Genomic DNA, 24418 nt, shown 5'->3' with positions numbered 1-24418 from the left:
CTACCACTCTGATCTCCTGCCTCCTTCTTTTCTTTTCTTTCTTTTTTTTTTTTTAAAGATTTTATTTATTTATTTGACAGAGAGAGACACAGCAAGAGAGGGACCACAAGTAGGAGGGTGGGAAAGGGAGAAGCAGGTTTCCAGGTGAGCAGGGAGCCTGATGTGGGACTCGATCCCAGGACCCCAGGATCATGACCTGAGCTGAAGGCAGATGCTTAACAACTGAGCCACCCAGGCGCCCCACTTCTGCCTTTCTTATGAGCAGCCCTGTGACGACCTCCGGCCCACCCAGAAAATGCAGGATCATCTCCCCATCTCACAACCCTTAACCACACTGGCAAATTTCCTTTTGCAAAGCAATATAGCATTCTTGGGTTCCAGGAATTAGGGTGTGCGCTAGAGAGACTTTCAGAAGAGGGAGGCAGGAGAATCAGTAAATAGCAGATGTGAGTACAGGAGCCAGTGGTTAGAGGATCGTAAGGAATGGACCTGGAGCCAAGCACTGCAGAAGGATTCTCAAAGCTGGAGGAGAAGGCAAAAAAATGAATTGTCCCCCCGAACCCTCCAGGAAGAGCACAACCTGCTGACACTTTGATTTCAGATTTCTGATCTTCAGAATTATTTTTTAAAAGATTTTATTTATTTGGCAGAGACCACAAGTAGGCAGAGAAGCAGGCAGAGAGAGAGGGAAGCAGGCTCCCCACCAAGCAGAGAGCCCAATGTGGGGCTCGATCCCAGGACCCTGGGACCATGACCTGAGCTGAAGGCAGAGGCTTCACCCACTGAGCCACCCAGGCGCCCCTGATCTTCAGAATTATAAGAGAATGCATTTGCATTCTTTTTAAGCCCCTAAATTTGTGCAAATTTGTTACAGCAGCAAACACAGTTACCAAGCCTGAGCATGAATACGGGTGACAGCAGACGGGAGGACTGGAGAGGAAAGGAAAGGGAGTGATTTGTAACTGATCCTTTTAACAAGTGGAAAGTCCTGGGCTGTATCTAGGGTTTAGGGCAGCACTGTCCACCATGGCAGCCGCTGGGCGCATGTGCCTTCACTTAAATTTAAACTCACATTAGTGAAAAAGTAAAATCCAGGGCGGGGTGTAGGTGTTTAGTGGTTATATGTGCCCAGAGGCTGCCCTGTAAGACAAGGAGAGAAACCATTTCCATCCCTACAGAACATTCTAGTGGGTGGGGTTTGTTGAGAGAATGAGCAACAGAGTGTGTCACAGCAGGTAAAATTACAAGACCAGGGGCGCCTGGGTGGCTCAGTGGGTTAAGCTGCTGCCTTCCGCTCAGGTCATGATCTCAGGGTCCTGGGATCGAGCCCCACGTCGGGCTCTCTGCTCCGCGGGGAGCCTGCTTCCCTCTCTCTCTGCCTGCCTCTCTGCCTACTTGTGATCTCTGTCTGTCAAATAAATAAATAAAATCTTAAAAAAAAAAATTACAAGACCAACCTGAAGAAAGTAAGGAAGAGGGAAGGGAGAAGTTGGCCGAAAACACCTAAAGCTGACATATTTTAAGAGAAACAGGGGCACCTGGGAGGCTCAGTGGGGCTGAGGCTCTGGTCATGACACCGGGTTCCTGGGATCTGATTTAGGCCCGGGCCCCAGCCTGGGCTCCCTGCTGAGCCTGCTTTTCCTTCCCCCTGCTTGCGCCCTCTCTCAAACAATAATAAATTCTTTTTAAAATGTCAACATTAATTTTTTAAAAAGAGGGAAACGGAGTAACCGCCAGAAGAAATAAGAAAGACTGTGTAAGAGATTTTACCTTTCACATCATCTGTCGGGTGCGGAGGGCCTGGGTGGCTCAGTCGGTTGGGTGTCTGCCTTGTGCTCTGGTCATGACCCCTGGGGGTCCTGGAATCGAGGCCCCGCGTGGGGCTCTGTGCTCAGTGACGAGCCTGGTTCTCCCTTGGCCTCTGCCCCTCCGCACCGGCTTGTGCTCTCTCTCTGGCGCTCTATCTCAAATAAATAAATAAAATCTTTAAAAACGAAACGAGGGCGCCTGGGTGGCTCAGTGGGTTAAAGCCTCTGCCTTCGGCTCAGGTCATGATCCCAGGGTCCTGGGATCGAGCCCCGCATCGGGCTCTCTGCTCTGCAGGGAGCCTGCTTCCTCCTCTCTCTCTGCCTGCCTCTCTACTTGTAATCTCTGTCTGTCAAATAAATAAATAAAATATTTAAAAAAACCAAAACCAAAAACCGAAACGAAACCAAATCATCTATTGGGGATACGGGAATCCAGAGTAGGTGCGATGGACTGGATTGTGTCCTCCCCTGACTCGGACGCTGTAGGCCTAGCCCTCCGTGTGGTTGAATTTGGAGACGAGGCTTTAAGGAGGTGAGGAAGGAGTAGGGTGGGGCCTCGACCACGTAGGATTAGCGCCTTTAGAAGCCAAGAGGCAGGATTGCCTTCTCTCCCTGTGGCTGCAGCTGGGACCCAACCACCCACCGCAACCCCATGCCCACTCTAATCATTCATTGGCTGGGGCGGGCTATGGGGGGCGTGGCCTCCATGCAAATGTAGGGGTGAATTTCAACCCTTCAGGTCTTGAGGGAGTGGGGCTCCCTGCGGTGGCAGACAGTGTGGATAGGGACCTTCCTCAGCTGGCTACTGCAGCCCGTGGCGTGGCCCCTGCAAACCAGGAGGGACGCCTGGCAGAACCTGGGAACGCTGGTGCGGGAGACTTTAGTGCTGGTCTCCAAGTAGCCCCAGCTGTCCGCCTCCTGACCCCACAGCAGAACAGAACCTCCCCATTCTCCTGGAAGTTCAGCAGGCCGCATGACTCGCTTTAGCCAATGAAAAACAACAGAGGTGGGGCGCCTGGGTGGCTCAGTGGATTAAAGCCTCTGCCTGTGGTTCAGGTCATGATCTCAGGGGTCCTGGAATGGAGCCCCACATCCGGCTCTCTGCTCTGCAGGGAGCCTGCTTCTCCCTCTCTGCCTGCCTCTCTGCCTACTTGTGCTCTCTCTCTCTGTCTGTCAAATAAACAAAAATCTTAAAAAAAAGAAAGAAAGAAAGAAAGAAAGAAAGAAAGAAAGAAAGAAAGAAAGAAAGAAAGAAAAAGAAAAACAACAGAGGTGAAATCCATGGCCTTGGAGAAGAAGCATTTAAGGACTGGGGCAAACCTCCATCTTCTCTCCCCACTGTAGAGTGGTCCCAGGGGCGGAGCCTCAGGGAGCTTGGGTCCCTTCCTTAGTCTTGCTACTAGCGGAGTTTCTGGCTGCTCCAGGAATGAGCCACTGAGATTTGCAAGTTTGAATTTCCGCAGCAGAACCTTGTCCATCCTCACTAATACAACAAATAAACTCCAAATCTTAACCAAAAAAAAAAAAGAAAAGAAAAGAAAAGGTTTCATAGTATTAAGAGTTCCTCACCAGACTCACAACATGGGAAACACCAGTGAGAGAGAAAGCAGCTCATCTACCCACAGCGGGTGCGTCTCTTGCAAACATTCAGTAAAGCGTTCCTATGGATATTATTTGATGTTTGCGTCTCATCTCTGGTGGAACCTTGTTTATGAGTAAGGGATGATCCTGTGATGGTCAGGAAAATGACTTTTTTTTTTAAGATTTTTAATTTATTTATTTGACAAAGAGAGAATCACAAGTAGGCAGAGAGGCAGGCAGAGAGAGAGGGGGAAGCAGATTCCCCGCTGAGCAGAGAGCCTGATGTGGGGCTTGATCCGAGGATGCTGAGATCATGACCTGAGCTGAAGGCAGAGGGTCAACCCACTGAGCCACCCAGGCGCCCCAGGAAAAGGACTTTTTTTTTTTTTTTAAATATTTTATTTATTTATTTTGACAGAGGTCACAGGTAGGCAGAGAGGCAGACAGAGAGAAGAGGGGGAAAGCAGGCTCCCGGCTGAGCAGAGAGCCCGATGAGGGGCTCGATCCCAGAACCCTGAGATCATGACCTGAGCCGAAGGCAGAGGCTTAACCCACTGAGCCACCCAGGCGCCCCGGAAAAGGACTTTTTAAAAGATTTTATTTTTTGGACAGGGAGAGAGGGAACACAAGCAGGGCGGGTGGGAGAGATAGAAGCAGACTTCCCGCCAGGCAGGGAGCCCAACATGGGGCTCGATCCTAGAACCCCCGGATCTTCACCTGAGCTGAAGGCAGTTGCTTAACGACTGAGCGATCCAGGCGTCCTATCAACTCAGGTCTTGATCTCAGGGTTGTGAGTTTAAGCCCTGCGTTGGGCTCCATGCTGGGCGCAGAGCCTACTTCAAAAAAAATCTTTTTAGCGGTGCCTGGGTGGCTCAGTTGGTTCAGCAACTACCTTTGGCTCAGGTCATGATCCTGGAGTCCCAGGATTGAGTCCCGCATCCGGCTCCCAGCTCCATGGGGAGTTTGCTTCTCCCTCTGACCTTCTCCTGTCTCATGCTTTCTCTCTCTCTCTTTCTCTCTCTCAAGTAAAATGAAATCTTAAAAAAAATAATAAAATAAAAAGGTTAGGCTTTACAAAGTTTTTAAAAAATGTTTAATTTTATGTTATGTGAATTTCACCTCAATTAAATAGATAAATATTAGAAATCTATATGGGAAGGATTGGCAAGGATATAGAGCAACCAGAACTCTCATTCACCGCTGGTGAGAACAAAAACTGGTACAACTGATTTGGAAGTCTGGCAGTTTCTTATAAAACTAAACATTGATTCCTTACTCCTAAGTATTTACCTGAGAAATGAACACCTATGGTCACACCGGGGCCTCCCGCAAACGTGTTCAGCAGCTGTATCCAGAGCAGCCCCAAAGGTCCCTCAGCAGGGGGAGCAAGTAAATAATTGCAGTCTCCTGTCCTGGGGCTCGGTGCTGGGACTGACCAGGAGGGAATGTGAGGGAACTTTCTCTGTATTCATTGGGGTTTGGGGGACACAGTTGAATGCATTTCTCAAAGCTCCACGAGTGTACATGGAAGTTCTATGCATTTCATGATATGGGAATTGCACCTTAAAAAAAAAAAAAAAAAAAAAAGGAATGTGAATTCTGAACTCTGGTTGATGACACACACGCTGTAGGATTTGCGGGGCTGTGTTCTGTGGGTGGAGACGGATGAGCAGATGGCCAAGCCTCTGACAAAGCAAGTATAGGCCCACGTGCACACCTGTAGAGCCTGGGCGGTGGGTCGGGTCAGGTGCCCGAGGGCACTGGCACAGGTGCCAATCCCGAAGCCCCAGTCATCTTGGAAGTAGAAGGTTCTCAACATGGCTCTTGGCCTCACTCACCGGCCGATGCTCACAGGCCCCTTCTGTTCTCAGGCTCTGTTTTTCTTTCCAACAGTGACACTCAGGGCTCTACCCTCGAGTTGTCAACCAACTCTATGCAGGGGCCCCCCCACAGCCTTGACCCAGAACACCTCGTCCTCCCCAGCGCCATCTCAGTGAGGGAGCTGCCCTCCACTGGGCTGCTCAGACCTGCTCTCCGACCCCCCATCTCTGTCATCCTTCATGTGTCACTGTACCAATTCCTACCTACACCCTGAGTCTCGGGTCCTCTGGTTTCCCAGCCCCCTACTCCTCTTGCTTTGTCTTCCCACCAGGCTCCCTGCACCCCCATCTCGTCCCAGCCAATCCATTTCCCACACCCCTGTTGGAAGGAAGGTTCTAGCCTCCAGTCTGGTCCTTACTCGACTGCGTACTCTCCACGCTCTTCCCTGCCCATGTCTGCAGCAACGCCTTCGAGGCTCTTCAGGACCTGCCAGCCTCCTGGGTGCAGGTCCCTGCCCCAGCCAGCACGTTGCCTCTGCTGGAGCCCAGGGCCGCCCACCACACGGCTGCTGGCTGCGTCACCACTGCGGCTCTCAACCCCCGTGCCTTCCCGGCACTGCAAGCCACGTGGGTGTTCATGTGCTTGGCCTCAGGATGCCAGATCTTTGATCAAGCACAGAATGTGAGACTCCAGTGTCCCCCTTGCCGGCAACCAACCAGGGAGGGCGGACGAGACCAGACAAGAAGTGTGCTGAGGGGTTTCCAGAAGTGCTCCCTTGCTCACGAGGAAGCCGGGAGAGTTCCTTCCTGGCTTCTGCACTTGGCAGGGTGAGGCAGAGGTGCCCTTGCCAAATCGCAACCAGGAGGGCACGACCAGCAGTATGAACGTCAGCCCAAACCTGTGTGACTGGAGTTCCCTCCAAAGTGACCCACCCCGGAACTGCCCTGTTGACCTTCTCGCTAAGGTGCCAAACTCCCGGCTGTTTAAGCCAGCCGAGTCGGGAGTTTTGAGCTGCAGGTGAAATCACCAACTCACTCAATACAGATGAATGGGGAGAAATTCAAAGATCGCATCCTGAAATGTGGACATGAACTTAAGAGCTTACCAGCTTATACTGGCGACCAGCACAAGGGCTCCAACCCCCCGACCTCACCACCTCCCAGAGGCCTCACCTCCTAACACGGTGGCACGGGGTGCGATGGGGGCATCGGTGTGTTAACGTCTGAATTTTGAGGAGACACACACGTCCGGTCTGTAGGGGTCAGGGCTCCCTGGCAGTCGGCCCAGTTGCCCTGCTTGTTCGCCACCGACCCCTTCCGTGGCGCTCACCATTATGACTCTGAGTGCTGACACTGGCCCAGAGTGGGAGCTTGGAAACTCTGGGAGGCAGGTTCCAATCCTAAGTGCAAGCTGTTTGGAGGCCCCGATCCCCCGGTGTCATCATGAATGTCACCCAGGGGCTGGCCACCGAGAGAGTAGATCCAGGGTTTTTCATCCTGGGGGCGAGGGATGGGGCGGGCAGCATGGAGAGGCAAGACCGCGGGAATTTTTAAAATAACTGCATCCTTTAATGGCAGTAATACAATTATTGGATTAAGAGACCACAGGAGAAAGGGCAGGTGACATTTCTGGAAGACAGATAAGGAGTACAAAAAGGGAGCTGGGACAGTCATGCGATGATCATTGTAAAAATACAGTACGCTATATACATATTTGCACCATCAACTCTCAACTCTGAAGTAGTATTTACACTTTTGTTACAATCCTGGTTAGAGAACATTTTGTTTTTAAAAGCTTGGCCTGATGGCAAATGGAAATTTCGGGGGAATTCATAGTCCCATGAGGTTCTTAGGCTGAATATTCCGACAGGAGGGCTCCAGCGTCTATTTCATCCACAGATTTCGGTTTTAAAAAAGTATTTAATTTTGCTTTTACAAAAGTAAAATTTTCAAAGGAGGGAGGGGGAAAAAAAAAACAACCCACAGCCACACTGTGTATTCTCATTTTTACAAACATCCAGGGCTACAGCCCTTTGCTTCAAGGCCAACACGGGTGGCTGAAGAAAAATCTCACTAATGATTGTTTAAAAACAACAAAAACCAAAAAGACAGAGACAAACCAAACCAACCTGATCACGGCGCACTGACCTTGTGGGCCTCCTTCTCTGGCCCTAGCTTCCGGCCCCAAACTCAACGACTGTTTTTTTCTTTTTCCGGGGAGAGGGGTTTGGTCTAAGAACCTGACTCACCTCCCACCGCAATGAGGTGGGAAGGGAAACCCTTCAGCTGGGTCATCAGGTTTCCTCCTTATTAACAAGGAATAGGCGGGGCCTTCAGCAAGGCGGGTGCGGTGATGGGATGAGAAAAAGGCAAGAGACAGCGGGCCCTGCTTCTACGCAAGTGGCCTCAGCCAGGGTCCTGGGGCAGGTGGGAGAACCCAGTGCTGACGTGTCTGCTCCCACCCCGGCTCAGCCGGAGGAGGGAAGCGGGATGCACGTTTCTGGTTCCACACCTTCCACCTGCAAGCAGGGGTCCTGCTGCGCTCACTCCGGGGAGAGAGCCCGGCAAGACCCCCCACTGCCCTGGCTGGTCTCCTGCCCTTTCCTCAAGCCCTCAAAATCCAACACCGTGACACGCCTCTGAACCCACGTACTTGTCAGCTGGGAAGAAAACCAAACGCGCCAAAACCACGGACTCTAAGTTAAACACGGCGCAAGGAGGTTGAAAGCACGCAGGGAGCGCAAACACTGCCAAGAGCGAGCCACCTGGGGCTCCGTCGGCAGCCCTGGGGGAGCGGCCACGCCACGGATCCGTGAGCTATCCGAGGGGCTGGGGCCAGCACACTGGGTGCTCTGGCTCCTGAGGACCAAGAAAGACCCCCAGCCTGAGGGGAGGAGGCGTGACCGCAACGGGACGGGACAAGACAGGAGGCTAATACTGACAGAAAACACGCAGTCTGCGGAGCCTGCCCCCCTGGAGGCAGCTTTGCGGGCAGGCCGCCCCGCACCAGCCCTGCCACCTCCAGGTCCATCTCTCACCCTGGAGTCTTCTGATGCGGGTGGGGGGTGTGGATCTGAGGACGAACTCTGGACGGACGGCAGCGGGGAGGCCGGAGTGCGGATCCGCAGCAGACAGGAGCAGGCACCTCTGCTTCTCCCGGCCCAGGCAGCTTCCAAGGGCTCTGCCTTTCTCTCACATCGTCTCCTTCCTTCGGTCCCTGAAGCAGGTGGTCAGGACCTGCACCCTGTACAAGGGATGGGGTTCTAGAAGCGCCCGGACCTGCTTCCACGCCAGGCCTGCTCACTGTCTCGGCTTCCTCTCTCCTCGCTGGCAGGGGCGAGCCGCGTTCAGTGCCTCTGACACCTACAGTTCCCTTTGTCCTCAGGGGCGGGCAGGGGCCAAGCTTTGCCCAGAAAATCCACTGGACACCCAGCCACCAGACTGGGGCTCCAGCCTTCACAGAGTCCCTGAGAACTGAGCCAGGCCAGAGGACGTGCCAGCTGGGGCCGGGGCTCAGGGGACTCACACCTGTTTACATGCAGGAGCCTGTTTTCTTGGTGGGAGCCTGGGTGCCCCGCAGCACTGACCAGAACGGACTGAAAATGGTTATATACAATTTATACGTTGTAAAGAAAGTACTATTAAGAAAAGAGAGAAAAAGAAAGAGAGAAAGCGAGAGAGACATGGAGAGAGGAAAAAAATAAGGAAAAAAAAAAAACATCCGAGCCCCCCAAGTTCTCAACTCCGGTTGCTGCCCTTCAATGTTGCCCTGGGCAGGGTGGGGTGCAGGGAGCACTTGACTCCAGCTTAACACTACTGGCAAAAGGGGGAGGCAGTGGGGTCAAAGCCTTTAAAAACATCTTTCAGGGACCCCGCGTCCTGCTCGCCCTCACGGGCTGGGCTGTTGCCAGCAAATGGGCTCCCAGAGCCCGTCTTGGGCGTCTGTTTCACAGTCCCAAAGAGGGTGGGCACAGGCAGGTTGTGCACGCCGGGCTGGGGCGAGGTGCCCTCTGGTGGCGGGGCGCCCGGGGTGGTGGTGGGGGCCGCAGCGGCCTTGGGCCGGGGCCGGTTGTAGCTGTTGTATCTGTCCGTGGCCGTGGCAGCGCCCCCATCCGCAGTGGGCTTCGCGGACTCTGGCTGTTCCAGGGCGGACTTGCGGACGAATGGGGGCTCCTTGGCCTTGGCGGCAGAGCTCCTGCCATTGCCCTCGGGGCCCTTGGGCTGGGCGCCCGCATCGGCAGCCGGCTCTGCAGTTTTGCCCCCGGCATTGGGAGTCCTGGGGTCGTAGAGGCTGATGCCACTCAGCACACTGCTCTGCCCACTCCCGCTGCCCTGGCCCAGCCCACCGGCAGCCAGCACTCGGGGGTCGTAGGGGGCGGTGGCTGGTGGGGAGGACTCCCCACTGGGGCTGCCGGCAGGAGACGAAGCTTCGGTGGGACCAGACTTAACAGCCCGGGAGGAGGCAGCAGAGTCTGCTGGTTTCTGGAGCCGAGGGTCAGTGGGTACCTTCCGGACTCGGGGGTCACTGGGCTTATCGCTGGAGCCCGCGGCCGCTGAGGGGCCCGTGGCATTGACTGTCTTAAGGATGCGAGAGAGGAGCTCAAAGTCAGGCAGGTTGGAGCCGGGTGCGCCGGAGTCTGTGGAGGTGCCCAGGCGCTGTCGGGGGTTGGGGGGCCCCGTGGCAGTGGCACGGTGCAGCCTGGGATCCAGGGTGGGCATGGACTGCAGGGCCGCAGGGACAGGGGGCACTGCGTCCTGCTTGGGGATGGGCAGAGGGATCAGGTCCTCGGGGTTCCAGAGCACAGTGCGAGCAAAACTCGGCTTGCTCAGGGTCACATCTTTCTTGATGTGGCTGAACTGCTGCAGCTGTGACCTCGGGTCCCGCAGCGGATGCCCCGGGAGAGGGTCCAGGGGAATGGTCATGGCCTTCTCCCGCAGGGCCCGTTCCCCTTCTTCCTCTTCCGTAGGGGGTGGTCCAGACCCCTTGGTGCCGCTGGGGCCTGCAGGGCTGGAATGAAGGCCACCTTCGGGTTTTGGGGGGGGCAGGGAGCGAGCCAGCCGAGGGTCAGAGGGCCCTGTGTCTCCTGGGCCAGACCCAGTGGAAGCCTCGGCATGGCGGGTGAGTCTGGGGTCCCGGCTGAGGCGAGGGTCAGCTAGCCGGCCTCCTGTGGGGTGTCCTTTCTGGAGGCGGGGATCCCCCAGCCCACTGTTGCTCAGGTCCCCAACGGAAGCCTGGGGTCTGCTAGATGTCTGCTGCCTCAGGGTCTTCAGGATGGAAGTGACACTGCTCCCGCCCTCGTCCTCGTCACTGGAGTACCAGTTCCCAGTGTCACCTAAGAAAGAACAGAGAGAAGGAGAAACATGAGTGACCAGCGGCAACCACTCCTGGACCCCACAGCAGCCCTCTGGGTGAGTGGCTCCTCTGCCTCTTACCTCTGAGAACCTCAGTTTCCCCTCCCTCCGCGGGCCGCCACAAACAGCGGAGCACCGGGACTGGCAGGTCCCTGGCTAATGTTTCTAGACCTTTCACCACGTGCCAGCAGTGCTCTAAGTGCTGTCTTAGTAATCCTCACGACCACCCGGGAGGTGATGTTATTATCATGCCCATTTGACAGACCAGAAAGCAGAAGTGTGGACAGTGCCACGAGATGGGGGGCAGAGCAGGGACTGGGCTCAGAATCCTAGCCCAGGGCTCTGCCACCTCATCCTCACCCACTGTGGACTGAGGTCCCAGCATGGCAGGCCCAGCCTTGGGTACCTGGGAGCAGCTACCACTGACTCCACTCTCGCTGCACTCAGGGCCCACGGACACTGGCCCCCAGGCCCTTCAAAACGTTAACCACATACCGGAGAAGGGCAGTCACCGGCTGGGAAGAGACAGGGCCCTGGTGGGCCGACTCAGAAACCTTCCAAGTAGGTGAAGCCGGAGCCACCAAGGGAGGGCACTGTCCGCTCTTCCCACTGTCCCCACCTGCTCCCAGGCTCCTACAAAAGCCATATGCAGCCTCCGGCTCCTGGTTCTAGACACCATTTGTCAGCCCCATTTCCTACTGGGCTGGATGCCACCAGTTCCGCGGTGTGGCACCGAGCAACCTGCCAGCTGTGACGGCTAATTATCACTGGTTTATGTCAGCGACTTGCTGTCATCTGCTGACTTCCTGAGAACGTGGTCTAGGGCAAGGGGAGCTGTGAGCATCAACTCTGAGTCTCTTCTGAAAGGGCGCAGAAGGGAAATCCTATCAGAAATCCTGCTGTCTCCTCCAGGGACCAGCCCACCTCCCTCCTCTACGGGATCAGTGTCTCTCCTGACCCCCAAGACACGAAGGGCAGCCCTGACTTCCAATTTTCTTGGGCACAGGCAATGCAGAAGCCCCAGCCTGGCTTCACGGCCCTGGGCAGGGGTCCTCCCTGACCACAGGCTCCTTTCCAACACAAAACCCCACCTAGGCATCCCCCACCTCTCCACTGCACAGTGGCCCAGGGGGGCCTGTGCCTGTCAGGGGACGCCCCTGCCCCTGGGGAGGACACATGCCTTCCTCATTCTCCCGGTCCTGCTTGCTGCTCTCAGCCAGCCTCCTCGCTCTCTCCTCCTCCTCCTGCTGCTTCTGCTGGATCCTCAGGTACAGGGCCCTCTGGGCTGAGGGCAGGAAGTCGGGGACACCGGCGCCCGGCTTCGGCCGGCCTGGGGGCCCTCCCTCAGAGAAGCTGTCGGGCTCCAGAGGGTGCTCGGGGAAGAGGTGCTCCCCAGGCTCCCCCGGCAGCTCTTCGTAGTGCCCGTAGTCTTCTGTGGCAGGGAAGAACCGAGGGTTCATGTCGGGAAGGGCCTCGCGGCACCAACGCCAACCCCCTCTGCGCCCCTCATTGGTGAACCACCCCCAATGGTGATGGGTGATGATGTGTAGCCCGTCCCTCCCCCCCACCACCCCAGGATGGTCCCCACAGAAAGCCCAACAGCAAGGAACAGAGTGGGCAACGAGGGTGTCCCCACCCAGGATGCAGCCCCTGAAGATGGGGTTCACAGCATAATTTAGTAATGCGGGCAAATGCTCATGAAGTGAAAACAGGACAGAACGTTAGACAGATGTTTACAAAACGCAAAGAACAGGCTATGAAGACAGACAGGAAACAGTCCCTCTGGGGGTGAGATTTGGGAGAGAGGGCGGATGGATTCTTCACTTTTGACCCCACGCGTTTCTGACCTCTTCTAATTACTGGCAACGAGCATTCATTTTGTGGTTTCTTTGTAACAATCAGGAAAAAAACACACCACATCTCATAGTGAGCTCATCTTACAAGCTCAACCATGGCAAACGAAGACTTATAAACAAAAGGCAATAACCAAACTCTGGCTACGGCCACAGGTCAAGCCAGAGGCTCCTGGCAGATTCCTCCTCCTCCCTCCTTCCTTTCTGGGTCCCCGAGCTCCGCACACTGTTCCTAAGTGCGCTGCTCCCACACAGCATCTAGGAAGCACAAGGCAGAAGGGTCTGCCTTCACTCCTGAGAGCGGGCAGGTGCCTGGCCTCAGCCGCTGACCTCCACAAACTCCAGCCACAAGAGAGCCCAGGAAGGGTAGCTGTGCGCAGAGACTGTGTGTGTGTGCGCTCTCATTGAGACAGACTGAGACAGACGAGGTCTGCTCAGCACGGCCCCCTCCCAGGATGCTCTGCAGTGAGGAAGTGTTCTGTACTTGCACTGCATGACTCGCCCACCACTGTCCTATCCCCCCGAGAGTCTGAATGTGGCCAGTGCCGAAATTTAGGTTAAACTTAAAGGGTTCAAAGGATTTGTGAATATTTCATCCACAAAGCATATAAAGCGGAAAGTGAAAGGTCACCTCCTTTTAGCCCCTGAACTTCGGGACACATGAACTTGGTGGCAAGCCTATGCTGGGCGGCCGCCCAGCGCAGAGCTTGGCACGCCCTAAGAACAAAGGCCCCAGGTCCCCCATGCACACAGCATGCGGCCCTGAGGAATTCCTTGAAAGCTAAACGACTGCGAACACAGGAGACACCACCGAGTGACATGCTTTAAAAGGGTGGATTTCCTGATACGGGAATTAGAGCGAGTTACTCTAGAGACACCTGCTGTCACCAGCTTGCGCACGTGCTTGCCCTCCACAGCCAGACCCTTTTCCACATACATTATTACATGGATTTAAGAACAGCTCTGAAGCTCCAGCTCCTGGCGCTGATGCCCCCGCAGCTGCCGCAGCTTGCGGACCTCCCCGATGCCCTTCCAGATCTCCACCCGGCGGTCAGATGGGCGCCTCTTGCTTCACAAGGCAGCCAAAGTGGGGTGCTCCCCACCCACCACAGCTTGGCTCTCTCCAGCAGACTCCTGGCACCGGGATGGCCTAAGCCTCCAGCCAGGACCCAGCAGCACCAGCTCCTTCCCACCCTATAGTGCGTGTCCAAGGAGGCCCACTGGCCCCCCCAGGCACTATCTGCACACCATGAAGCCCAGCCCTGCCACTTCCTGCCCCATTGCCACCACCTTTGCCCAGAAGATTCCACAGCAGCCCAGAAGCTTCCCTGACTCCACTGCAGCTCCTACCCGCCACCCTTGAATGCCTCTGCCTGCTCCCTAGTGTTCTCCCCATGAGGCCACCTCGTCTGAGTCTCATGCAGGGACCTGGATCCCCCAACTTCCCTCGCCGAGCTATGCGGCTGCTCTGCACTTGGGCCTCCTCCCCTCTTCAGAGGCCTTTGCCGACTGTCCCCACACTGTTCCCATCTACTAACGCTCCTGACCTGTCTGGCCCCACCCTCTAACACAAACACCTGCCAGGCTTTCTCGAGGAACGATCGATGCTGAAATGAGCTTCCCCGTTGCGGTCTGGTTCCCTCAACTACAGTGCAGCTGAGGCAAGGACCACGGCCGCCCTGTGGCAGCAGCAGGCACACCCCTGCCCCCTAAAGGCCACGGCACAGCCGGCCAACCCCTCGTCTGGCAGGCACGAGTCGTTACCAACTCATGCTCTTGTTTAAGTAAGGAAGGAAAGATGGAAGAAAGATGGTGAGTCACGGGGACAGAACAAGCAGAGGCACAGGGCCAACACCAGCAGCCCCAAGCCCAGAACTGTCTGGAAAGAGGCCACTCTGGAGAGAGTGCCTCCGCCTCAGAGCCCAAAGCCCTCCACACCCACCCCTCTGATTTCCCATGGTCCCAATTCCAGGCACACCCATCAAAACGTGTAAAACGTTAAATAAATTACAGCGATAAGATCACAAGACTCCATTCAACCTCAACAGGTAGTGAATCCCCCGTCACTGAAAACGTGCAAGCACTCATGGGACAGAGATGGAGTTGGATTCATGCTCTGAAAGACTCGGACGGAAGCAAAAACCCAGGTCTTCCCGACTACGTCCCCAATGCCCACTGCAGCGGCCCCCTAGGCCCCCAGCCCGGCCTGCGCACCTGCATCCCCGAGGAGTCCTGGCTCCATCTCCATGCCCTCCTGCTGCTGGTAGAAGTTCTCATAGAAGTTCTGGGATGGCGGGATGGGGGGCATCATTCCAGAATGTGGAGAGTCTCCAGGACCATAGGGCATCATTGGGGGACCACCAGGTCCCATGGGTGGGCCAGGGTTCATGCCAGGGCCCATCGGCATGTCGGGGTGCATGTCGGGGTGCATGTCGGGATGCATGTCGGGATGCATATCGGGATGCATGTCGGGATGCATTGGGCCCCCCATGGGCCCCGGGGGGCCCATATTGGGCCCAGGGCCCATTGGCCCTGGGGGTCCTCCGGGTCCAGGGAACCTAGGGAGAAGAAATGACGCTCGTGAGAGGGACTGTGGAGCAAGAACGGTGGCCACACTAGTAGGAGACACGGAGACATCCACAGACATCCACGCAGCCGGTCACAAAGGGCTCCAGACCAGGCTCATGGTGACAGGCCCCCAGCATAAGAGCCTGGCTGAGGCCAGAGCCACCCCCAAGCCTAACTCGGGGGGTGGGGGGACCTAGGGCACTCACCTCACACCAAGCTTCTCAGCCAGCTGGCCCGTGGGCCGCACCACGATCTCAAACAAGGAGGGGATCTTCTTGTTGTACATGTCCTGCTGCAGCTGCTGGGGGGACAGCGGCTCGTGCACCGGCATGGGCATCTGAGGGGGCCCAGGGGGTGGGGGCGGGGGCGGAGGCGGGGGCGGGGGACCGCCCTGCATGGGCCTGCCATTGGGAGAGGTTGGGGCTGGGGGGCCGGGGGGCCGAGGTGGGGTGGGCAGGAGCCCCACACCCGGGGGCGGCTTGGGCAGGGGGTTGATGCCCTGCTTCTTCAGTTCCTCCACTTCCTTCTCATCCTCAGCGCCTGCTTCTGCATCGTCAGCCAACATCTGCATGTGAGAACAAAGGGAGACGTAGGACACGTGCTTCCCATGTAGGGAGCCAAAGTTTCTCAGAACACAAAACCTCAAAACACGAGGACCCTGTAGCCCTCACAAGCATAAAGACAAGGAGCACAAAGCCTCTTTGGCGTAAGAATCATCGTCCCACGCCGCTGTCCCACCTGCTCTGTGACCCCTGGCGACTGGGGTGGGGGGGGACGCTGCTCCTATTCACAGCAAAACATGCGGAACACAAAAGGTACTAGTTTTCCCTTCTGAAAAATTCAGTGGCATTAAGTACAGACATAAGGTTATACAACCACCACCTGTACCAGTTCCAGAACCTTCCCGTCACCCCAAAAGAAGGCCCCGTACCTGTTAGCCGTTACTTCCCCTCCCCACCTTCAGCCCCCCGCAACCTCTCATCTGCTTGTCATCTCCGTGACCTGCCTGCTCCGGACAGGTCACACAACCAGACTCTTGACCTGTGGCCTCTGGTGACTGGCTTCTTTCACTGGGCACGCCCGCTGGGTTTATCCACGCTGTAGCATGCTACAAGGGCTAACATGCCATTGTCCCGTTGGAATCCTATGGGCCTCTCACCACACTTGTAATTAGACCCCGAATCCCTACCCTGAGCCACAGGGCCTGACAGCAGGGCTGGGTGTCTGGGAGGACAGGGCCACAGCCCTCGGCTTCACTTGCTTCCGCGGCGCCTGGGGCTCCTTGACCCTGAGGACCTGGCCTCATGCCAATCCCGGGAACAGCTGAGTTCTTTCCTCTGCGGTACCCAGGCTGGAACCAGCTTTCTTCCTGAGTGTCTGTCTTTCCCTCTATTCTTTTTTTTTTTTTTTTTTAAGATTTTAATTATTTATTTGACAGAGAGAGAGACACACAGCGAGAGAGGGAACTTAAGAGGGGGAGGGAGAAAAAAAAAAGGGGGGGGGAGTGAGAGAGGGAGAAGCAGGCTTCTAGCTGAGCCGGGAGCCTGATGTGGGGCTCAATCCTGGGATCATGACCCGAGGCCAAGCAGATGCACAATGACTGCGCCACCAGGAGCCCCTTTCCCTCTATTCTTTTTTTTTTTTTTTTTAAGATTTTATTTATTTATCAGAGAGAGAGACGGAGAGAGAGCGAGCACAGGCAGACAGAATGGCAGGCAGAGGCAGAGGAAGAAACAGGCTCCCTGCTGAGCAAAGAGCCTGATGTGGGACTCGATCCCAGTCCTGGGATCGTGACCTGAGCCGAAGGCAGCTGCTTAACCAACTGAGCCACCCAAGCGTCCCCCTCTATTCTTAACGGTAGCTTGTGTCCCCCAATGGTGGGGTCTCTTACTAAAGGTCAACTCAATGTGACTGTCCTGATGTTCTGCGTTCACTGCTGGACCACCATCAGCACCCTTCACAGCACTGCCTGAGCTCTGTAAGCCTGTATGTGTAGTTGTCCCCCACTGACCCCGGGCAGAGGACAGATGAGATGAGCTATTGGAGCAGAACGTCTCACCAATTAGGACCCTGCGCAGAAAGTTAACACAGCAGTCTTGGCTGCTTTCCTTGGAAGGCCTGGGGCTGGTGTCTGGGCACCTAGATTTCAGGGAGAGGGATCCCCTAACATTCCCTAACTAATAAGAGGTGCTCACTGTGCCTAAAGTGTTCACATGGACAACGTGCTTGCCGCTGAAACATACCATGTCATCTGGGATTCTGGGATTTGGGTGCACGCCAGGCAGAGGCAACACCCTGGGCATTGACCAAGCCCTGACCATGCACCCCCATTCGAGAACATTCCTCAAGTGCTGTCACAACCTGAGGGTTAAAAGCATGGCCCTCGTGACTACACGGGGTGAGGACTCTTGGAAGACGGTGCCTGATTTTTCCAGCCTCTGCCCGTGGTGGCTACCTGCTTGGTCCTGTGTCATCTTGGGACCTGAGCACAGACACCTCAGTGCATCCTAACATGGGGCTTAGAGATGGCCCATCCCTAGCTAGTGTCTCAGGGTCGGCCCTACCCCAAGACCACCCCCTGCTCCTGCACCCGAGGCCAGCGGGAGTGCGGGCAGTGGCAGCAGGGCTTCCAGGAGGCTGTCAGGTGCTCCCAGCTTCTCTCTCTCCTCAATGTCAGAAGCAGTACCTGTGCCCAGAGACAGCAGGGTCCAGGGGTGCTAGGATACTCCAACAACCAATCAACGGGAACCTTTTGTCCCTTGGAACCCTGCTGATTCTAGGTGTGGTCCAAGTGGGAACCGGAACCACATTTAACAAACGCCTAGAGCAGTGCGAAGACAGTGTGTCGCTCTCAGCGGGGAGCCAGGCCGGCGCAGACCCCGCAGGCCTCAAGGCCCCCACATTCTGCATGCTTCCTGCCCAGCGAGGTGGCCCCTCTGGGTCCTGACCCGGGTGGGCAGCTGCTGCTGGCTCAGCGTCCCTTGCTCCGCAAATGCCCCTCCTTTTTCTTCCTGTCACTTGGCCAGGGGTCACCTACTCACTGAGCCTTCGTAAGTCAGTTTGTTGGAGCACCTCTGGGCTCCCTGCACATTCCCACCAGCGCCCCGATCCTAGTGTGTAATCAGAATCTGCCCTAGGACTGGATTCATCTCCTAGCTGCTGTGTCCCTAGCACCCAGGCCAGAGTCCGGCAGGAGCCTGGCACCACCTCACCCCTGCTGGACCAGCGAGCAAGGAAAGCTAAGAGCCGCATCTCCCTCTGCATTCCCAGGACTTCAGAGCAGAGGATGGCAGAGGTGAGGGGTTTGGGCCGTCTGGGGGCACAAAGTCAAAGCTTCAAAGCTTCAGCTGGCCTGGCTCCGCTATTTGGTGTGATTTTCAAGGGGAAGGGGTCTCCCCTGCACTATCACCTCACCTCGGCAGTATGCAGGGGAGACCCCAGCCCCGAGGTCCCGCCTACCCTCAAGCTTCAGTCAGACCCATCTACCTGCAGGGCTGCAGGTATCCGCTCTGCCCCATGGCGCTTCAGTCCTGAGCCTTCTCCCCCTCTACCGGCCACGAGTGGGGTTCTTATGAAGGATGGCCCCTCTACCTCCCGAGCCCCAAGACAGGATCAGGGTTCCTCTCCCACACGCTGTTCCTGAGCTATTGCCTGGACCTCCCAAACAGCCCACCTGCCCTCTGGCCAAGACTCCACCCCTGCCCCCAACTCCTGTGGTCTCTAGTTTCCCCGCACCACTCTGCTCACCAACAGCACAAACCACCACCAACATGGCCACACGTCTGTCCCTCGAGATCCTTCCTTCAATGGCAACTCAATGCCCTCAAACAGCAGGCAAAACCTGACAAGGTTACACCTCATTCAACAGGAACAACTTTGACCACAACTTCCTCCCCTGCTGTGGACGGGAAGGGGCCACAGGCTCTGGCCACTGAAAGGGCCACACTGCCTGGCCTCCCAAACTCGCACCCAGCAGGCCCCGCTCCATCCCTCCTCCCAGCACTGCCTCGATGCTGTTCTCTTCCTCAGGGCCCTCCCAACCCCTGCCTCTGGAGACCAGGCTTCTCTGCACCACCTATCAGCTGGAACGTCCCTTTCTCCTCTCGACCAACAGCTCTGGGGAGCGAGGCTACGGTGGTATCTGTGCCACTCTTTGCCACCACATACTGGGCGTTTAATGAATTCGCGATTAACACCAGGAACTGGAGCTCTGGCCCGATGGCTGGTCTCGGTAGGGGCACTGCTGCTCCCCAGTGAGCGGGCCTCCCCAGAGCTCTTACACCTCCTTGGGCCCTGTACACTCGGGACTTGAGCTTCTCGGTAAACAGGGCTTCAGCTCTTCCCGCACAGCCTGCGGACCACACAACCCCAACCCCAGGACTTCGCTTCCCTCATCCCTCACTCAGGCCTCAGCCCAGGACCCAACTGGCTCCCGATGCTCATCTCCTTACCCAGCATCTCCCACCCTGGGCCATGCGCGTTGCTGCGAAAGCAAGGAATGACCCGCAATTGAGGCCAAGACAGTGACACGTGAAACATATTAAAACAACATTCCTGCCAGAAAAGCTGAACCCAAACTGTCTGCGCAGCCCTTGCCCAGAGACGCAGAGAGAGGCACGTCTGTTCCAGACCTCCTGTGCATCTGTTTCCAGGCCTCTCCGCCAGGAAGACAGGGGTACCCAGGACCCTCTCACCAGACGAGACAACCAGGGCCCACCTCCACCAGGAAGGATCCTGACTGATGCCAAAACTTTCTAAAAGTCAACAGCAACCTCTCAGCAGAAAAGGACAGTCATGCCTGCAGACACGCAAAGGCACGCATGAGCCAAGGCTCATCAGACCAAAATAATCCTCTCGTATTAGTTGGCTAAAAATCCCAAGTTTCTGCCCTAAACTGGAAATCTGACAAATCTGCTCCACTAGTAACCAGACAAACTTAGATCATCCAGTGGCCCCGGGCAGCTCAGTCGGGTAAGCGTCAGCTTTCGGCTCAGGTCATGATCCCAGGGTCCAGGGATCGAGCCCCACACCCGGCTCACTGCTCAGCGGGGAGCCTGCTTCTCCCTCTGCCCCTCCCCCTGCTCATACTCTCTCTCTCTCAAATAAATTAAGTCTTCAAAAACAAAACAAAACAAAATCTTAGATCATCCATACGATAGAGTACTACTCAGCAACAAACAGCTATGAACTATTCTCAACAATGTGAATTCCACACGCATTATGGCAAGTGAAACCAGATTCAGAAGATTACACACACATGTGTTTTTAAAAGCTACATACTATATAAACCTACTCGCAGAACATTTTTTTTTAAAGATTTTATTTATTTATTTGATAGAGATCACAAGTAGATGGAGAGGCAGGCAGAGAGAGAGGGGGAAGCAGGCTCCCCGCTGAGCAGAGAGCCCGATTCGGGGCTCGATCCCAGGACCCTGGGATCATGACCTGAGCCAAAGGCAGAGACTTCACCCACTGAGCCACTCAGGCGCCCCACTCAAAGAACATTCTTAAAAATGCAAATTATAGGGACAGAAAATGGGTTAGTGGTTACCAGAGGCTGGAGAATGGGGATGCTCTATAGGGGCACAGAGTTTTGGGGTTGATGGCGTGAATTTCCTCTCTCTAGATGCCAGGGTGGCTGTGTTTGTCAGAACTCACAGACCTTCACACTAAATGGGGAATTTTACCAGGTACAAACCATACCCTGACAAACCGAACTATAAAAAAGTGAAGCAAAAGGAAAGATTTAAGAGTAAAGAACCAAAGAGCATCTGGGTGGCAGGGGTTAAGCGTCTGGCTTTGGCTCAGGTCAGGATCCCAGGGTTCTGAGATCAAGTCCTACATCGGGCTTCCAAGGAAGCCTGCTTCTTCCTCTGCCTCTATCTCTGTTTCTCAAGAATAAATAAAATCTTAAAAAAAAAAAAAAAGAGTAAAGAACCAAAATGTGTACAACTTACTCTCAAGGTTCAAAGATGCACAGGCGTATATAAAATAAATGGAATCAAGTGACAAAGCAAATGAGGCAAAATATTGCTAACAAAGGACTTCGGGTGGGGAAGCAAGCACGTTTCCAAACCTGGAATGGACGGCTGGAAACCCATGTGTTGCACAGACAGAAATGTCTCTGAGAAGTGGGAAAACAGAGCTGAAGAAAGGCAGGAAGGAAGAGGAACACAGACTTTCCGGGAGAGGGTGGCCGAGGCCCAGGTGCGAGGGGCACCACAGCCTGCACCCAGGGGCCACCCTGGATCCCCAGACCCCAGCCCTGGCTGACAAGCTGCAGCACGAGGGCTGACCAAATGCCTTCATTGGGGTGAACCTAGGTCCTTCTCAGAATGTGCCCTCCGTCTCACTTTCTGACCCCTGAGATGCAGTTCTGGTATGGTTTTTTTCAGGTTCAACAACGCTTTTTCACCTATTGAGACGTACTTTTAGATCAGGGAGGATACTGATGCTTCCAAAAGGTTTGCAACTGGAAGCTGAAATGTGCGATCCTGGCTTTCTTTGGGTTTTTTCTGAGGGCAGCTAGAGCCGGACTGTCAAAGTGGTGGTCACTGGCCACGTGTGGCTACTGACACTCGAAACATAGCCAGTCCAAACCGACACGGGCTCTAAGTAGAAAATAAGCACCAAATTCCAAAACCATGGTAGCAAAAATAATAGTAATAATAATAATACAAAATGTTTTACTAACTTTTCATTATTACTTGCTGAAACAATACTTTGAACACAGAGATAAGATACCTTGCCTGAATTCAACTTCGCTGGTTTCTTCCTACTTTAACAAAGCTTAAATCACATGGCTTGGTTGTGGTCGAGTTCCTACTTGGACAGCACTGGCCTGGAGCACCAACTCTGAACGTCCAGCAGGGGGCAGTGCTGAGCCAGTGACTGTTAGGCTCTCCACGTGAGAAGGGAAACCATGACCTTCCCCACTCCTTACCCTGTCAGATCAGCAGGCTCCTGAGATCTACTGGATAGAAACCCCATTCCTAGGGTACCAAGCTCTCCAGAGGGCCTGGTAAGAGGAGAATTTTTCCCACTGCACTGCCCGTGAGCAGTGTGCCTTCTTTTGCTCTGCCTCTCCAAGGCTTCTCCCTGAACCCCGCGCCGCCTCAGCCACCACTGAAACAGGACAGTCACCGATGGACTGCCTCGCGTGCCCCTCAAAGCCTCCATCCTTGTCATTCTCAAAAGCCCAGCCAATCCCCTCAAATCTTCTGTGCACTGGAAGGCAGAAAGCCTTCATCTGGAAGGACCCATGTCTCTTTCTCTCTCTCCCTGCGTGTACATTAGGAACCCGAGGACAAGAACTTGGGGCCCCTGGAGACCGCACGACTCTTCAGGGAGAACCACCAATACCAGGAGGGGTTTCCAGCTGACTGGGGAGCCTCACACCAGACCACAGAGGCCTCTCTCTCCTGAGAACCTCTAATTTCCCTGAAATAGAATCCTTAAGCACCGGGAGGAAACATTTGACATTTCCATCAAAATACAACCCACCTTCCCGGGCATCAAGGGCTCTCTAAAAGATAACTTACAGTCCATATCTGCAGGCAACACTCCTTTTATGTAGAACCCCACTCCCCCATCCCCCCACCCAGCAAACTGCCCTGGCTGGAGTGAAGACACGTGCACGAGGACCTCAATTCTCCCCACAGAAAAAAATGCAGCCCCGAACCCTCCGTAAACAGCCTAGCTCCCAATCAAGGCAGGTGGGGCATCTGGTCGCGGCACAGAAGCCAGGGGGACAGACAGGCAGGCCGGTCAGGTCAGTGGCAGGTGCGCCCCCCGGGGCTCCCTTGGAGGCAGCTATATGGCCCTAGGCTCCCTGCCAACCTCTGACATTACCTTGTCCAAGAGCTCTCTGGTCTCCTCCGTCAGGGGGTCATGGGAGAACATGCAGTCATCACCATTAATGCAGTTCCCAGTCGTGTGGTACAACTTACAGGGAAAATCACGTTCACAGCGTATTAAGGCAAAAAGCACTGGCTCCCGGAACCCACCCGAGGGCAGAATCCAACCCCCTTTGTTTTGGAGATGAAGAAAGGAAACCCAGAGAGTTAAAGTGACCATCTCGGGGTTGCACAGCAGGTTGGCAGCAGACTGGAGTTGAGACCCTGGTTCTCGAGACTCCTGCTCCGGAGAGCTTCCCGCCCCACCACACCAGCCTTGGGTCCTGTTGTCTACAGATCCTCACTGGGCAGGAATAATGAAGGTCAATGATTTGCCTAAACTTGCACAGCCTATTGGAAAAACCTCCGGAAGATAACAGACAAGAGTATGGCCAGTCTTGAGAGTCTGTGTACAGAAACCAGGAAACGTGTGTGTATCCGCTTCCTCATCTGCAGGATGTGGACAGCGGCTCCGCCACAAGACAGATGTGGAGGTTCAATGAGACCGAGACATACCGGAAGCTTGGCCCGGCGCTGGCACAAGGAGCCGGCACGCGCGGCGAAGGTGAGCTGCCATCAGCAGCGAGGAGGGAAGAGGTATGAGCCCTGCATCCCGTGAGAGGTGAGTACCAAAGGATATCGTGCATGTAGGGGCAGTTCTCAGCCCTGGCACAGAACCCGGTGATGTAAAACTTGCACAGTTCTCGCTTCTTTGGTAGCTCGATGTCGTGGCTGAAATTACAGTGATCTCCCTGGAAAAGAAGAAAGGGAAAGGTAAGTACGATAGCCCTTGCCAAAGCCCACCTGCAGCCTGGCAGGGACCAACGACACGAATCCCCACACAGGGAAGGGCAGGGCTCACTGATATGGCTTCCCACCAACTGGAAAGTTCTGACGCGGCGTATGCTGCCTTCTCTTGTGCCCACGACCCCATTCCTCCGGGCTCTACTCCACTGGCCCTTGGCACTTCTTTCTTATTCTCCCCCTTCTCCCTCTTCGCACCTATTCACTATTTTTCCTGATTTGCTGCGTGGCGGCCAGTATCCAGCACTACGCTTCTTCCTTCCTAACACGACCTTCATTTTGTTGGGGAAGAACGTATCCAGCCAAAAAGGTACATCCCCCAGCCTCCCTGGAAGTCCTGGCCAATATAATGCAGGCCAAAATCCCCAAGGGAGGACAATGCTGCCTCAATTAAAATAAATCCCTCTAGCCATCTTTCCTCTTAGCCCTCGGATGGGACAGCCAGAGGCACAGCAGCCACTGTGGAACCATGAGGACAAAAGCCACATGCTCAAAGATGGCGGACACTCTTAAAGTATGAAGCCCCCCAGAGTGCCAGTGACCAGGGCACCAACCTCCTTCAGCGGGATAACGTCTGAGTGTTTACACTAGTGGAGCTCAGTCTGCCATTATGCACAGTCAGACACACTCAGGACACACACCCGGGCGGACAAAATACAGAAACCATTCTGTATAGTGGGTCCCCCTTACTCCCCAGAGTAGCTACTCGTCTTTCTGCAGATCTACTGCAAGCTTCT

At 55.2% G+C, this 24418-nt stretch overlaps 1 protein-coding gene across 7 annotated transcripts in view; it reads right to left on the bottom strand.

The window, feature by feature from the left end:
* Positions 1 to 6760: 6760 nt before the first annotated feature.
* Positions 6761 to 24418, bottom strand: part of ZC3H4 (zinc finger CCCH-type containing 4) — a 41829-nt gene continuing 24171 nt past the window's right edge. For 6 of the 7 annotated variants that reach the window (XM_059382522.1, XM_059382525.1, XM_059382523.1 and 3 more), the window contains 6 exons: positions 23518 to 23629; positions 22834 to 22943; positions 15189 to 15547; positions 14629 to 14972; positions 11742 to 11993; positions 6761 to 10542 (listed from right to left, as the gene is read on the bottom strand). In XM_059382522.1, the coding sequence (XP_059238505.1) occupies positions 9023 to 10542; positions 11742 to 11993; positions 14629 to 14972; positions 15189 to 15547; positions 22834 to 22943; positions 23518 to 23629 (2697 nt within the window). In that variant the 3' untranslated portion in view covers positions 6761 to 9022. The remainder of the gene's footprint in view (positions 10543 to 11741; positions 11994 to 14628; positions 14973 to 15188; positions 15548 to 22833; positions 22944 to 23517; positions 23630 to 24418) is intronic. The other variant, XM_059382528.1, reaches the window with a different exon arrangement.

The sequence above is a fragment of the Mustela nigripes genome, chromosome 17 (genome assembly GCF_022355385.1).
Source record: "Mustela nigripes isolate SB6536 chromosome 17, MUSNIG.SB6536, whole genome shotgun sequence".
Lineage (NCBI taxonomy): Eukaryota > Metazoa > Chordata > Mammalia > Carnivora > Mustelidae > Mustela > Mustela nigripes.
Note: the sequence above shows the minus strand (reverse complement) of the source record. Positions and strands in the feature narration are given on the sequence as shown.